The sequence below is a fragment of the Sinohyriopsis cumingii genome, unplaced genomic scaffold (assembly GCF_028554795.1).
Source record: "Sinohyriopsis cumingii isolate HCF-2022 unplaced genomic scaffold, ASM2855479v2 utg000160l, whole genome shotgun sequence".
Classification (NCBI taxonomy): Eukaryota; Metazoa; Mollusca; class Bivalvia; order Unionida; family Unionidae; genus Sinohyriopsis; species Sinohyriopsis cumingii.
In genome coordinates this window covers 123,078-137,912 of record NW_028315873.1, presented here as the reverse complement: position 1 = coordinate 137,912, position 14,835 = coordinate 123,078, and the positions used below count along the sequence as shown (strand labels likewise).

Sequence of the window (14,835 nt, the reverse complement as noted above, 5' to 3'; positions counted from 1 at the left end):
CGGACCGTTGCCTGATTTTGTCATGACAGGATTCGCTTATGTTACTTCATTCGAGTTTGCTGAAAATTTACATAAGATTTGTTATATTTGGTTTGGTCGGCATTTATCGCAGCGTCGTTGGGTCCCTACGGTGTTGTTGAGATATATGCTGGATTCGTCAATGTTAATATCGTTGACAGTGAGCGAGGCGATTATATCATACAGGAAACAAACTGAGGTGTGGTTGCCGACGGATTGTGACAACGCGAAAGATATAGGAAGAAAAATAATTGGCAAATTTACTCAAGGAGGATCCGTTGATCATAAACATCGCCACGCTAGGTTGTTTATCAATGACGCCGAGATGGATTTTATTATCGCCGATACGGTATCGCGAGGAATATTCTGCAACAGAGAAAATATTATCATTGACGGAACAAAGTTAGGTACCGTAATTAGCTACCTCGATGGAGAATCAGCGCAGTATACGCATTTGAGGTCATCGATGCTTGCTTATGTGAGTATAAATTTGCTGTCGATGATAAATAAATTTTCTGATATCGCGGTAAGGGTTGCAACGGACTCGTTTTATATCGATAAGAAATACCAGTGTAGGCTGGAAAATTTAATCGCTGATGGCTCTTGGGGAACTTGGAGGATAAAAAACGAGGATATCCTAGATTATTGTGAAGACGCCGATGTCGAAGATTGCGATAAATTTCATCGAGATAAATTTGAAGAAACATCGACGGCTGCATCCGCATTCGACCCAATTTCGCGTAACAAATTCGTCTACATGAATGGTCCTGGTGGTAGCGGTAAAACAACGCGAGCGATAAATTTATTTTCAAATTCCGATATGATCGTGTTGACTCCAACTCACAGATTAGCGCGAGAAATAAAACAACGCGAGGTTAGTTCTTGCACGTATCACAGTTATTTCAAATACAGCGGTGGATTATGGGATTCGGCTCGCATGGGAAACAAATATATCAACAAAATCATAATATTTGATGAAATTTGCACAGTAAATTTAATCACGTTAAAATCATTCCTAACCTGGCTGGAGGAGAAAAATACCGCCGTGGTAATGTGCGGCGATCATGGTCAGCCTGATCCTATTGATGGTGAATCTCCTCACGAATGGCTCAGGAACTTCGTTGACTATTATGAGGAAATCGACGCCGATTATAGATCCGATGATAGTTTACTGACCGAATTTAAGAAAATAATTCGATTACAACCGAATAAGTTTCAATGCGATGTGATGAGAAAAATAATCGACGAGACTCCGATGGATATTTTTCTAAATTTGTGGCGTCCCGATCATCTGATCGTTGCTAGCAGGAAAATTGTTCGCGATATTATTCAGGATATGTTATTCAAGCTGCATTGCGAGAAATTTCCAACGCTACAGGTACCGTTATGTTACAGGCCCGCTGATACCAGGAAACAAAATATTAGTGTTACTTTGCCATGCGGAGAGGAAAAGACATTGGTCTTGAATGATGTCATCTGGGTTAATATTAATCTTGTCAATGACGCGATAAACGCAGAAAGATCGCCATGGAAACTAGGATATGCAACAACGATACATTCGTCGCAGGGATTGACCGTAGATGGCCAAGTTTGGATCGTCGATGATAGAATCTCCTGGTCAAATTTAGTATATCTGGCCGTGTCGAGAGTAAGAAAATTATCTCAGTTAGGTAGAATTCGAGTAAATCACATTAATGACGCTGGCGGTAGTTGAGTATCTTTCGGTATTATTTGTAATTCTTCCTTGGTAAATCCGCGTTGAGGCGCTAGCGAATCTAGGATATAAATTGCTGGTCTTCCCGATGATCTTGTTACGGCTGATATTGTATGTGTTGTAACGCTCCAGTTTGGATCGGTTGCTCTTTTTCTTCCTCCTTCGGCTTCTCCTTCCTTATATAAATACCGGACCGTGACGCTACCTAGTACAGGCGGAATCGTAGAATCTCGCTTTAGGGGTATATTCGATTTTGTAATTGCAATTGCAGGCTTCATTGCTATTGTTCGAGTTACTTCGTTATTTAACGCGTTAATCACATGAGGCAATCTTGATACCCAATCATGAGATCGATTATCTTGAATAAATTCACGCGCGTATTGGTATCCGAATAATCGTTCTGCAAGAGTTTTGTTGAATCTCTCAACGATAGCTTGATTGTGATGAACACCTACAATACCGCGACGGACTTTAACATTATTCTTTTTCATCAGTGAAGTAACCGCGCCAAGAAATTCTCGACCTGGATCAACCGGGAGAAGATTCGGCCATGTCAACGGGGATCGGGAATAAATTTCGTTAAACGCCTTAGCGATTTCCGTTGCTGTTTTATTCGATAACGGTTCCGCTTCTTTATACCTGCTGGCGATATCAACGACTGTCAAGACATATTTGTATGTGACTCCGTCGACGGTATCGTAAGGAAGAAACATAAGATCAGCCTGATGGACTTCATTAGGTACGCTGACAGTGAAACTCGCATATGGTATTTTCTTAGGTGGGGGGAGATATATTTGCCAAACTGCCTGTTTCGATAACCACGATTCAGCAACGGATTGTTTTACTTTTGCGGCCTTGGCAAGTTTGGCAATTGCTGATTTTCCTCGCCAGAATCCTCGCGGAGAATAATACATCTGCTCCATTATTATTTACCAGCGCCGAGTACTAATTTACCTTTCATTGCGCCTTTTATCAACCAAGTTGCCAATTTTTCTTTGAAACTTTTGTCAGGAATCGCGTCTATTGCGTGAATTAGCCTGATATCAGCGAGATGTCTTTGTTGTAAATCCCCGCTACGATACGCAAGATCGTGGTAGTAACACGCGTTATCGATGGCATTTACTGGCTCCTCGCCGGGATTTGGTTGGCTATACTCATTGAGTCTGATATCGAGTCTTGTTCCGGGTCCGCAGTAATTATATTTTGGCAGATGTTTCTCTCCGGGATATTTTGCCCAGGGAGTTCCGGGTAATTTTGACAAGAGGGATGCAATGTCTCCTCCGATTCTTCTACTTTTTTTTTTACAAATTTAAACTTGCGAATCTTGCAAACTACGCATTCGCCCTTGATTGCGTTTCTGTTATTGCGTGTGACGATTTCGATTGGATTTAGCGTAGCAGTGCGAGTGCGACACTTAACACAATATAGATCCATATATTTTAGTAACATGAATGTAATTGATTTTTCCGCCACGAAGCGACGCGAGCAAGTGAAACATAATGCGGTATTACCAAATTCTATAAGGATGATAATCATCGGCCCGTCTGGTTCTGGAAAGACGCAGTTGTTGCTAAATTTGATTATGCGATGGCTGAAATGGGACAAATTGTATTTGGTTGCGCCATCCGTTGATGATCAGCGATGTTATCAAGTACTAAAGGAATTTAGCGACAATACCGACGAAGGCACGATAGAATTTATCACAGACATCAATGAAGCTCCATCAGTAGAAAATTTAGATGGCGACGTTAATAATCTCGTCGTTTTCGATGATGTCATGCTGGATAAGCAGACCAACCCGGCTAGGATATTTTCGCGTGGCCGACACAAGAACACCGATGTGATTTACGTGACGCAGCGATATACGCAGATTCCGAAAGTTATTAGAGACAATTGTAATATTTTATCGGTATTCAACGGCGTCGATACTCACACGTTGAGAAACATTCATCAGACCTGGTGTAACGGCGATATGGACATAAACAAATTTAAAAATTTCTTCAGCCGCGCTCAGGCAACACCGCACGGTTTTATCACGATTAATCTTCATGATCCGCGTGATAGATATCGAATCGGTCTCGATCAAATTTATTCATAAAATTGCAGCCCAACCCTTTCGTAAGAAAAGACACCAGAATAAATTCCCCCCCCCCCCCGAAAAGATCTGTTTTTTACTTGTCCAGAATCATTGAATTTGCACACAAAAATTGCTCTCGGGGTTGAATTTACGCAAATTAATTTTCGTAGGAAGGTTTATTTCTGCTTTCTGAGGCTTCTACGGAGAAAGTTCTCGTAGGAAGGTTTATTTGGTCTGGAACGTCTGGTCTGTAGAACTTCCCTGCTGCTTGTCCAGTTATCGTTATAGTTAATTGTTCTAATCTCACAATCAATATGGCTAACATAATGGCCATCGTGACAGCCTTGTTAATGCCTCTTCCCTTAAATTGATTGTCATACTGACATGGTGTTTTCAAAATAAGACTTTTATATGATGTCTGGACGTACCACTTATTGGTCATCAAGAAATGCATGCTACTCCAGAGATACGGGTTGGTGTTTTGAATTTTTTCAAACATATTAGTGAGTTTTTAAGAAGAACAGAAAAGTAAAATACATTGACTTCTCTTGGATTGCTTTAACTGTTTTGGACACTAATTTTAGGTTTCCCATTCTCATTCTTTCTGTCATGAAGACGATCTCTACTTGTATAAATAACATGTGTAATTTTATGTTTCTGTTTCCATAGAGGTCTCAGGAGTGATGAAATCGTTGTGAGAACAGGTGACCACGATAACACGGGTTATGATAGCTATGAGAAGGAGTTTAGGATTGCTTCTTTCTTCACCCATGAGCGATATAATGGCAACGCGGATGTTTACCTCACACTTCGCTGTATCGCATTATAATATATATTGGATGCTGTACCTGCTTTGGGATAAACATGTTATAGCCCGTAACCAGACATATTACAAGAATATTTACAACATTGATTCAAATGGATTAAGATATGCATTATAATGTAAATATACTGGTATATACGTTTGATAGTTTTCTATCAATTACATAGATAATAGTTTTTGTAAGACCATTTCTAATCATGATCCATATTAGAGACATATGCAGTTAGCTGGCTATACAAAGCTTAAAAAAGGCATATATTATGGAAGTTAACGAGGAATGCGTCGCTAAAGGCATATTCTATAAAATAAAAGACCAATTCAAAATTGATAATATAAAAACATGTCTTATGAAAGAAAAGAACAATTCAATATGAATAACGTAAAAGCATGTCATATGATTCAAAAGAGCAACTCAAAATGAATAATATGAAAGCATTTCCAATGATGGAAAAGGTCAATTCAAAATTAAAAATAAAAATCATGTGTGAATATAAATCAAGGCAACACATGCGATATGATTTTCATTTTGTTGTATTTAATGTCATCACAATCATCTGTAACATGAAATGTAAATTAACAGACTGAGTTCTACATTTTGCTGTATTACGATTTATAAGGGGAACATTATCATGGTCATTTTATGTCTAGACTTTTAAAAAAATGGTTTAATTTAATGGACGTTTCATGTCTTCATCAAGTTTATTCATCATTCATCAGAGATACAGGTATTCAAAAAACATTACTAGGTCATTTATTTAGAGTTGTGTTTAAGAGGGGTATTTTTCTGAACAAATGCACTCATACTCTGCTCAGAAATCTTCAGTGAAAATAACATCACATAACCAGTATAACCAAAAATGATCATATTTCTACAGCTATGTGTACATCTGTGTTTTTAATTTGATGGAATGAATTTAGCTGAGTAAAAGGTAAAGACTGCATAGGGAATTAGGAGATGAATGAACTAATCTTGAAGCAAGAATAAATACATTTAACAATTAATCTTTGTGAAATTATAATGCTTCTTTTCATATAATTCTTATGACAAAACCATTGCCAATTAATTAGTATAACTGAGTGATATGTTCTCCCTCATTAAATATACGTTTACCAGTATTTATTTTACATTATTTGCAGATGTTCTCATTTTTCATGATGCATGACTATCGAAAACATGTGTGTGCATGTTTTGCACATTCCTGTGTGTGCATGATTATTCCATGTGTGTGTGTATGATTAGTGCATTAATGTGTGTGCATGATTCTTGCATTTATGTCTGTGCATAACTAGAACATGCATGCGTTTCCATGATTAGTTCATGTATGTGTTTGCAGTATTAGTGCATTCATGGGTGCGTACGATTAGTACATGCATGTGTTTGCATGAATAATGCGTGCATGTGTGTCCATAAATAGATAACAAGAGGGCCTCGTGTGACGGAGATCTATAAAGCTCTCTCCGTTACGGATCTCTACCATCTCTGCATGATTAGTGAATGCATGTGGGTCAACGATTAGTACATACATGTGTGTGCATGATTGGTATGAGCATGTGTGTGTGCATGATTAGTGTTTTCTTGTGTGCACATCATTAATCACATTTCCATGATTAGCACATACATATGTGTGCCTGATTAGTGCATGTATGTGTATGCACGATTAGTGCATTCATGGGTGCGCACGACTAGTACATGCATATATGTGAATTATTACTGCATGCATATGTGTGCATAACTAGAACAAACATGCGTTTCCATGATTAGTGCATGCATGTTTGTACATAACTAATGCATTCATGTGTGTGCATGATTACTGGATGCATGTCTATGCACGTATACTAAATGCATGTGTGTGCATGATTGGTGCATGTATGTTTGTGCATGATTATTACAAGCATATGTGTGCATGCTTGTTGAATGTATGTTTGGCATATCTAGAACAAGCATGTTTTTCCATCATTAGTGAATGCATGTGTGTGCATGATAAGTTCATGTTTTTGTGTGCATGATTAGTGCATTCATGGGTGCGTACGATTAGTACATTCATGTGTGTGCATGATCAATGCGTGAATGGGTGTCCATGACTAGATAACTAGAGAGCCCCGTGTGGCCCAGTGGTCTAAAGCGCTCTCAGTTAGGATCATTGATATCTCACCTGTGTCTGCGTAGGATCGAGTCTAGGATTCGGCCAATGTGGGCATGTGAGAAAGCTTGCCAGTAGCTTCTCGTGGGTCGGTGGTTCTTCCTGGGTTTTTCCCGGGTTCGTTCTTCAACATTAATACTGGCCGCGTTAAACCCATCAACAACAACAACAACCATAACTAGAAAAAGCATTAGCTTTCATTATTAGTGCATGAATGTGTTAATATGAAGTACATACATTGGAACAGTATAATTATTATGATAGAAACATGGCAAGTTAAGCAAGTAAAATATTTTATTTTTGAAACGCATTCATGTTTCATTTTAGTGATTATGATGGGCAAAAGAGGTTGATTTGTTATACATTTTGGACATTATGGCAGTTGTTAAGTCTTTTATAGTAGTACCTTTTAATGATCTTTCTGAATTTTATTATTTTACCCTGCCATCATTCGGATTGAATTTTAAAAATATTTCCTTGGATATGCTGAAGCACATGACACCATAAGTCCAATGATTAAGTCTTCTAATTGCAAAAAATACCGTCTTTGAGGCTGAAAGTAATGTAGATCAAATGTGTCAAAGTGCCATATATTTACTAATGTTACTGTCAGCTACCAAATTTATTTGTTTGAATGTTTATTTCCTCTTTCATATATGACTCTTGGATGAGATGCATTATAAGCAAACTATATATTGCAACGGGACTGATTTTAGTGTGATGCATCAGTAGTGTATTATTAGTGTATCAAACAGCTCTCTGCGGTGCTGCACATTGGACCTATATTTGCAGTAAATTTTAGTTGAAAAACACTTCCACATTCTATTTAAGATGGTCAGTACAAAAGATATGAAGTATTTTCAATTGATAAGAAATGTACAACGGGTTTCATCCTGTGTTTGAGTCCAGAATGTATTGATACTAATTTTCATTAATTATAGATGTAAATCATGATTATGACCTGGCACTTCTTAAGATTCGACCCAAGGATTGGCGAGGCATTGTGTTCAATGACTATGTACAGCCAGCATGCCTCCCACAAAGTAACACTGAGTACACAGCGGGAATGCAGTGCCACATTACAGGATGGGGGAAAACGTCTATGAGTAAGTAAAAGCTTGCTGGTGCTCAAAACATTTGCTGCTTACATTTTTGTTGAAAGGTAGGTACGATATATTGACAGTTCTAACATAGTTACCTGGAATTCTCAAGTCCATAAGGTATTGTCCCGATTATTTTTGTGTGTTTCATCCCCACACAATCAAAATTTACGGGATAAGGTGTATTGTGTTTTGTTTTTTTTTGTTGCTAATTCTTGCGTTTGTTTTTTCGTTATGCCCGTTGTATATTGGACCCTTTTCTACCTACACATATGACATTTGTATTTGATGTATCTCATCAAGAGTAACTAATACAGAACTTAGTGTGACCTGATTTCTGAAGCTGCCGTTAGGTAACATGTAAGTTGTCATCCATTGTTTCAATACACTCTTAATACCCTTTATTCTATTACACTGGTGCTCATAAATAATTGGTATGTGGATATATATTAACATAAAAAACGTAACTATATACAAGTATAGCCCTCTATACAATCAACCTTTCATTTGTTAGACCGTCAACACTTACACATATAAAATAATAATCATCCGTTTTTTGTAGTCTTAGTTTTTTATGTAAATCTTCTTTACTGGACAATCACTCAGTGTTACATTAACACCTGAGCAGAATCACGTTTTTGTAATATTGTTGTGCAGAATGATGATTTGAGCAAATTTATTTTATTCAAATTATTCTGTATTGGAAATAAAAAGTGCTTTAAATTAATATCCCTGGACTTTGGTTTGGATTTATAATGAAGTTCAAATAAAGATATATTTTTTTTGATTATATTTTTGTGATTCCATAAAAGCCTATTCGCACATTTTCACAACACAAACTTTTTTAGATTTTTGGATTTTTAGAATACCGCTAAAGTTTATTTAGACTGTTTTCATTAGGACTTGTGTTAAAAATTCTAGAATAGTCACAGTAAGTTATTTTTCTATTGTCACTTTTTATTCTAGGAAAAAAATTATTTGTTGATTTATACAAAGCTTGTAGCTTTTGAGTATTTTTAGTACTTAGTATAATGCCTTTGTAATAAGCAGTTGCCTATATACAATGACCCGTTTGACTTTTCCCCATTGGTGGCTGATATCACATGTCTGACTGTGTTGTGGAAAACCTGGATGAAGTAGGCATTTACCCAGTGGCGAGACATACACAAATGTTAAGTGCTACCCACTAATCTGAGACTTAGTCATTTACCTAGACACACAACCATTGGCTTAAACCCTATCCAAGCCAATCGGAAATAACGGTCAAGGCTTTACCCTTAGAACATTCTTAACTCCATTGCATGGGATCACGGTTTCCATAAGCAGGTGCACTGTCAGGTACTCCAAATGAGCTTTAGCCGTGTAGGGATCCATGTTTACATGTAAACACATAGCCGTATTTTAATTAATCATATGCATCATTGAAATTAATCATATCCATCACTACAATCAATCATATCCACCAGTTGAAGCTTTTACATTAATTTAGATATTGTGATAATGTATGCTATTCTTATATCATGAGAAAGGATGAACGACAATACAGGTTTCAGATGTTGCATCCCTAGGTTAAACAGGAGGTCAAAGTTTACAACTTCATATGTAATAAGGACGCTTCCTTGTAACCTGAACTCCAGATGCAACAACTGAGGGATAGTGATCATAGTTAATACTATGTTTCACAAATAGAATATATAACAACATGGATTTGAAACATATCTGCCAACACGGGGTTTCGTGATGATGTGAGTTGACGGTGACACTTCAGAAACAAGTTTTCAATATTTGTAATAGGCTGTATCTGATTTGTTCTTCTTCTACTAAAATGTTACTAATATTTAATTTGTATTATTTGTTGACCTTTTTAATGTTGTTTTGTAATATATATAAACACATATATATATATATACATATATATATATATATATATATATATATATATATATATATATATATATATATATATATATATATATATATATATATATATATATATATATATATATGTTGCTTAATTGACCTTAGGCTAAAGTCAAGTTCAATAATAATATATAGTTAATATGTTCTGTGCGATTGCGGACTAAATATCCCAATCATGATCAATATAACCATGTTTAACATAATTTGAGTTAAAATATTCAATTTTGACTCTGACCTTAGACACTTCTAGAATGGGAGTTTCCATAAATGCCAGAGTATCTCCCGAAAATGGTAATTATGACGTAGGGCAAGAAGAGGGGTATATAATTTTGTTAATATGAACATGATTCATTCTTTTCTTAACATCTTGAAGTAGAATTGGTTATATTGTTATATCGGGTTATTCATTTTTGTGGAATAATGTATTTAAATTACTATTTATAGGAAATGCAAATTGCTCGTCAATAATATTCTTGGACCGGAGTATTTGGAATTATGTTGAATTGAGACAAGGACATTTTGGATTATAGTATTGTGACAAATTCAAAGACTTAGCATATTATGAAAATGTAAGTCATTGGAACACCACCATGTTCAAGCATTCAGGAACATGAACACATTCAACACTGGAATTTGTTCGGAATATCACTATAATTCAGTTAGATCTTTAACATGTGGATGTGTGATACAAAAGAATTATATAGTGTTATTTAATTTAGAATGATGTAAGTTCATTGTTTCATTTTGAATTATAATCTAGGAAAAAATTCATTTGCTAAATTTTACAAATCTTGTTGGTTTTCGCTATTAGTGTTCAAGAGTCAAAACAGAACCACTAACTATATGACTTGATAAAACATCTTTGTAGTAGCCACTCAGCAACCACTGGCCATATGACTAAAAGACAGAGAAATCTTTTATATAACATCTTTGTAATAGTCACCCAGCCACCACTTGGCGACCACTAATACAAGAAAAATCCTTTATACAACATCTTTGTAACAGCAACTTTGCAGAATCTTATCATATTTTTAGACTAGTATTCTTGCATCATTGAAGACGTTACATTGATATTAGATAAAATAAACAGAGGTGGTCATGAGGCCAGAGGTCAAAGATTTAAAGTAGTAAAATCTTCCAAATTTAAATCTTTCAAATTTATTGTATATCAATTATGCCAATCTGCCAACAAATATGGCTTCCATTACCATGAATAGTACATTATTGGCTTGACTGAACCTGAAGAAATCATACATGTATCAACCCAGTGTCGGTATCTATCAGGTTTGTACCATGACGTTGATTTTCCAACTGCAGTGGCTACAATAATTAAAATAGATAATTATTGAAACTAATTATCGAAACTTACTTGAAAGAATTTTACCAGGTGTGGCTCATACATGTATATATTGATATTGGTATAGATATTGATAAAATGAATACAGTTTACCATCGATATATAGGTGTGGATATTGATGTACTGTATACATTTGCATATATATATATATATATATATATATATATATATATATATATATATATATATATATATATATATATGTATGTATGTATATATACAGGTATAGTGACTGAATACAGTTTGCCATGAATATATATGCTAGAAAGATGCGATAAATTAAAATACCATGAATAAACTTGTATGGGTGTTGTATATATAATTGTATTTTTGAGTTACAAAGTCTTCAGATAATTTGACCTGTTTCAGTAGTTCACAAATAAATGAACTTTTTAGTGGCATCTAATCAGGAAATCCAAATAAGTTAATACTAAAAATGTTGTAGGTTATGATAATGATAGCAGAAAGCAAAAAATACCAAGAAAGGTATATAAGAGGCTTTTGTTCCTTATTAAAGCTTGATTCCTATACCAACATGTTTTCTGAAAATGTAAACTCAGAACTCTAGGAGAGTGACAGATGACAATGATAGTCTATTACGTTTGGAAGAACATCCTGTTTGCAGTAAAATATGGGTATATGGGATTGCAAGAATATGATTGAATTTGCAAGACAATAGTCAAACTACCCAAATTAGATTCAATCTATCGAGTCTATACACTTATCTCAAAGCTGGGTGGATCATTATACTGAGAATATTATACTAGGTAATTTAGATTTAAAAACTGAATGATAATTAGATCTTATAGTTTTCATGGTGACAAAAGCTTTCCAAATAAACACAATGTGATATATATTTCACAGTGTGGACCAACTTAGCTGTTATTCTGAGCTTTAGATGTTCAACTGAAATAGGTTGCTTCCTTGGTCGGGATAATTCATTAGTAATTTCTCATACTCAGAGCATAACTATCTGGAGAATTTAACAACGAAGTTCTTCACTAAACAGGGATATGGGGACTGAATTACCACCTATCGACACAAGTCTCATTGTATAACGTGACCATTATATGACAAAAACATTGTTATTACCAATAAGTTCGAATACTTAAGATAATTATGCTCTGAGTAATTGAATGTCTAATCATTCATGTAGTTGAGCAGTTTATAGGAAAATATATGATATTACTTTTATACTTTTCCAGGATCGCTTCCAGACATACTACAAGCTGCCGTAGTTCCCATCATCAGTGATAGTGAATGTAAGCGTGTATACAAAGATCGCATAACTCCACGGATGTTTTGTGCTGGTTACTTGTATACTGGAGGTGTGGATAGCTGTAGTGGAGACAGTGGGGGACCTTTTGTGTGTAACATAAACGGTAATAATGTATTGCTAATATATTCCGTTTTGATGTGGGAGTCTGCATTGGGGTCATCTACAGTTAGAGTAGTCAGTTCTTTGAGTGGCAGATCTGCTACCCGTTAGGATTTTACTATAACAATTACAGAAGCAACCCTTCGGTGACAATCTTACAGAACAAAAGCGAGAAATACAAAACGATATAATCAATGATTTAAAGTCCACATATTGCCTTGCAAAGTTTTGTCTGGATCTTGGTTTTTATATTCGAGTCAGTGTAATAACACAAGTTTCGAGATGGCTCCTGTGATACACGAGCTGTATATATTTCATCCAGGATCAACAAGACAGCTAGCAAAGACTACATTTGAAATCCTATAAAAATATGACTCTTCATTTCGAAAGAGTTCAAATGTAAGAATTTCAATATGACTGTTGCTGTGGTTATGTTTCACATAAGATTGGCACTATTTTCATTTAAAACCAATTAAATAGAATATGCTGTCTTATGGTGTCAACCCCATGCATTTGCAATGCCAGTAGATGGTAAAGGAAAGTAACATTTCCGTTGGTCAGAATGTTACCTCGTGATCAAAATGAATTGCGTTTATTTCTATTCGAACTGAAAGGATTACTATATTTTTAAGAATACCACTTCTATAAATAGTCACTAGTACAGCATAAGACATACACTGTCAGTGAAGGCAGATACGAAGTATGTGTTAAAAGAAAACATCATTCTAACAATATTTTTTAGAAAATAAAGGAATAAATTTGGCTTTCATTGGTTGAAGGACTGGTATTATGATGACCTTATTACGATAAATCAGGACAACCCAAAGTGCTATAAATAGCTACGTAACATTGAAATTAGTCTGTATAGTTGACTGCCATGGTGGCCAAATTGGATGTCAGATTGGTATCATATTTCTATTTTCATTTAGGATTGATTAGATAAAAGAAGCCTTACATTTGAAAATTCCATGCTAACACAAATACACACGAAAAAGGTTTGAGCATAATCGTATAACATGATCATAAAAGTATAGACGTTTACACTGTCCAGCATTAAAGGAAAAGAAACAGTAGTTATTACAACATTAATTACTTTAAATTGCAATGGTTGCTACTGTCATGTAGCCACAATAACATTCTCAGTGAGGTACATCACAATAACATTCCCAATGAGGTACAGCACATAACATTCTCAATGAGGTACAGCACAAGTTTAAACTGAAAAAAAATCATATGGCTTACAGGCAAGTGGTGACAAGGGGGGGGGGGATGTAGGATTAATTCAGAAAATCCAGAGGCGGAGGAAGTATGTTCTGAAGGAAATATATATATATATATATATATATATATATATATATATATATATATATATATATATATATATATATATATATGCTTTTATGGACATAAGCAAAGTTCTTGACATATTTAGCATGGATAATGCAACTACTAAACGAACTCATGCATGCAGTTGCACGCAGTTAGTCAAGCATTTTATCAATGATCCCGTTCAGTCTGTTCCTACTAATGATTTGCTCCTTATGATGCAATTGTGAATTACCTTTCTTAATCATGTGTGGATGTAATGGAGAACACCCATAACAATCACGTGCTTATGGCAGGCTTCTAAAATTAATTTACGAGTTCAAGAATGGAACACCTATATGTCAGAGAAAATCATTTTCTAAATTTGTGATCATTATCTTAGGAAAATGTAATATAGAGATGTCGCATTCATTGGATTCCTGAGGCTGTATATCTAATAGACCAATTCCCAAAGTACCTTGAAGAACTCATTGTATTACGATGTAATCTGCTTCATACATCATCTCCTGAGAGCTCAAAAATATCATTTAGTTCTTTATAGTTTTCAAAACAGACATTATATTGTTATTTTACAGTTGAAACTATTGTTTCCAGGTAAATACACAGTTATAGGAGCCACATCATGGGGGGATGGATGTGCCTTGGCTAATAAGCCCGGAGTGTATGCAAAGGTCACAGAGTTCCTGACATGGATACAAGCAAAAATGAAGCTATAATAAAATAAATGATGTCGGGTCTTACTTAAGCATGAAACAAATTGTTTGTACCGTTACTCATATCTGTATGAGATATACATAATTCTCAAAGGGATGTGGCCACATCGTCTTGAGGAACATCTCTTGTAGATTTGTTATAAGATGAGAATAATGTAAGATAATACAAACTATATTTCACTAATCTGAACTTTTTATAACTTCAGTCTGCATAATTGCTTTATCATAATGGATAAGTGTAATCAATAAATATCTCTACTTTGCAATA

General features: G+C 35.2%; 1 protein-coding gene across 1 annotated transcript in view; it reads left to right on the top strand.

Moving 5' to 3' along the window:
- The window catches only part of LOC149774614 (transmembrane protease serine 9-like), a 79,604-nt gene extending 65,034 nt beyond the window's left edge, over window positions 1–14,570 (top strand). The window contains exons 11-14 of the mRNA XM_089944947.1: window positions 4,479–4,624; window positions 7,715–7,879; window positions 12,356–12,532; window positions 14,449–14,570. Of these exons, the coding sequence (XP_089801073.1) occupies window positions 4,479–4,624; window positions 7,715–7,879; window positions 12,356–12,532; window positions 14,449–14,570 (610 nt within the window). The remainder of the gene's footprint in view (window positions 1–4,478; window positions 4,625–7,714; window positions 7,880–12,355; window positions 12,533–14,448) is intronic.
- Window positions 14,571–14,835: the final 265 nt, after the last annotated feature.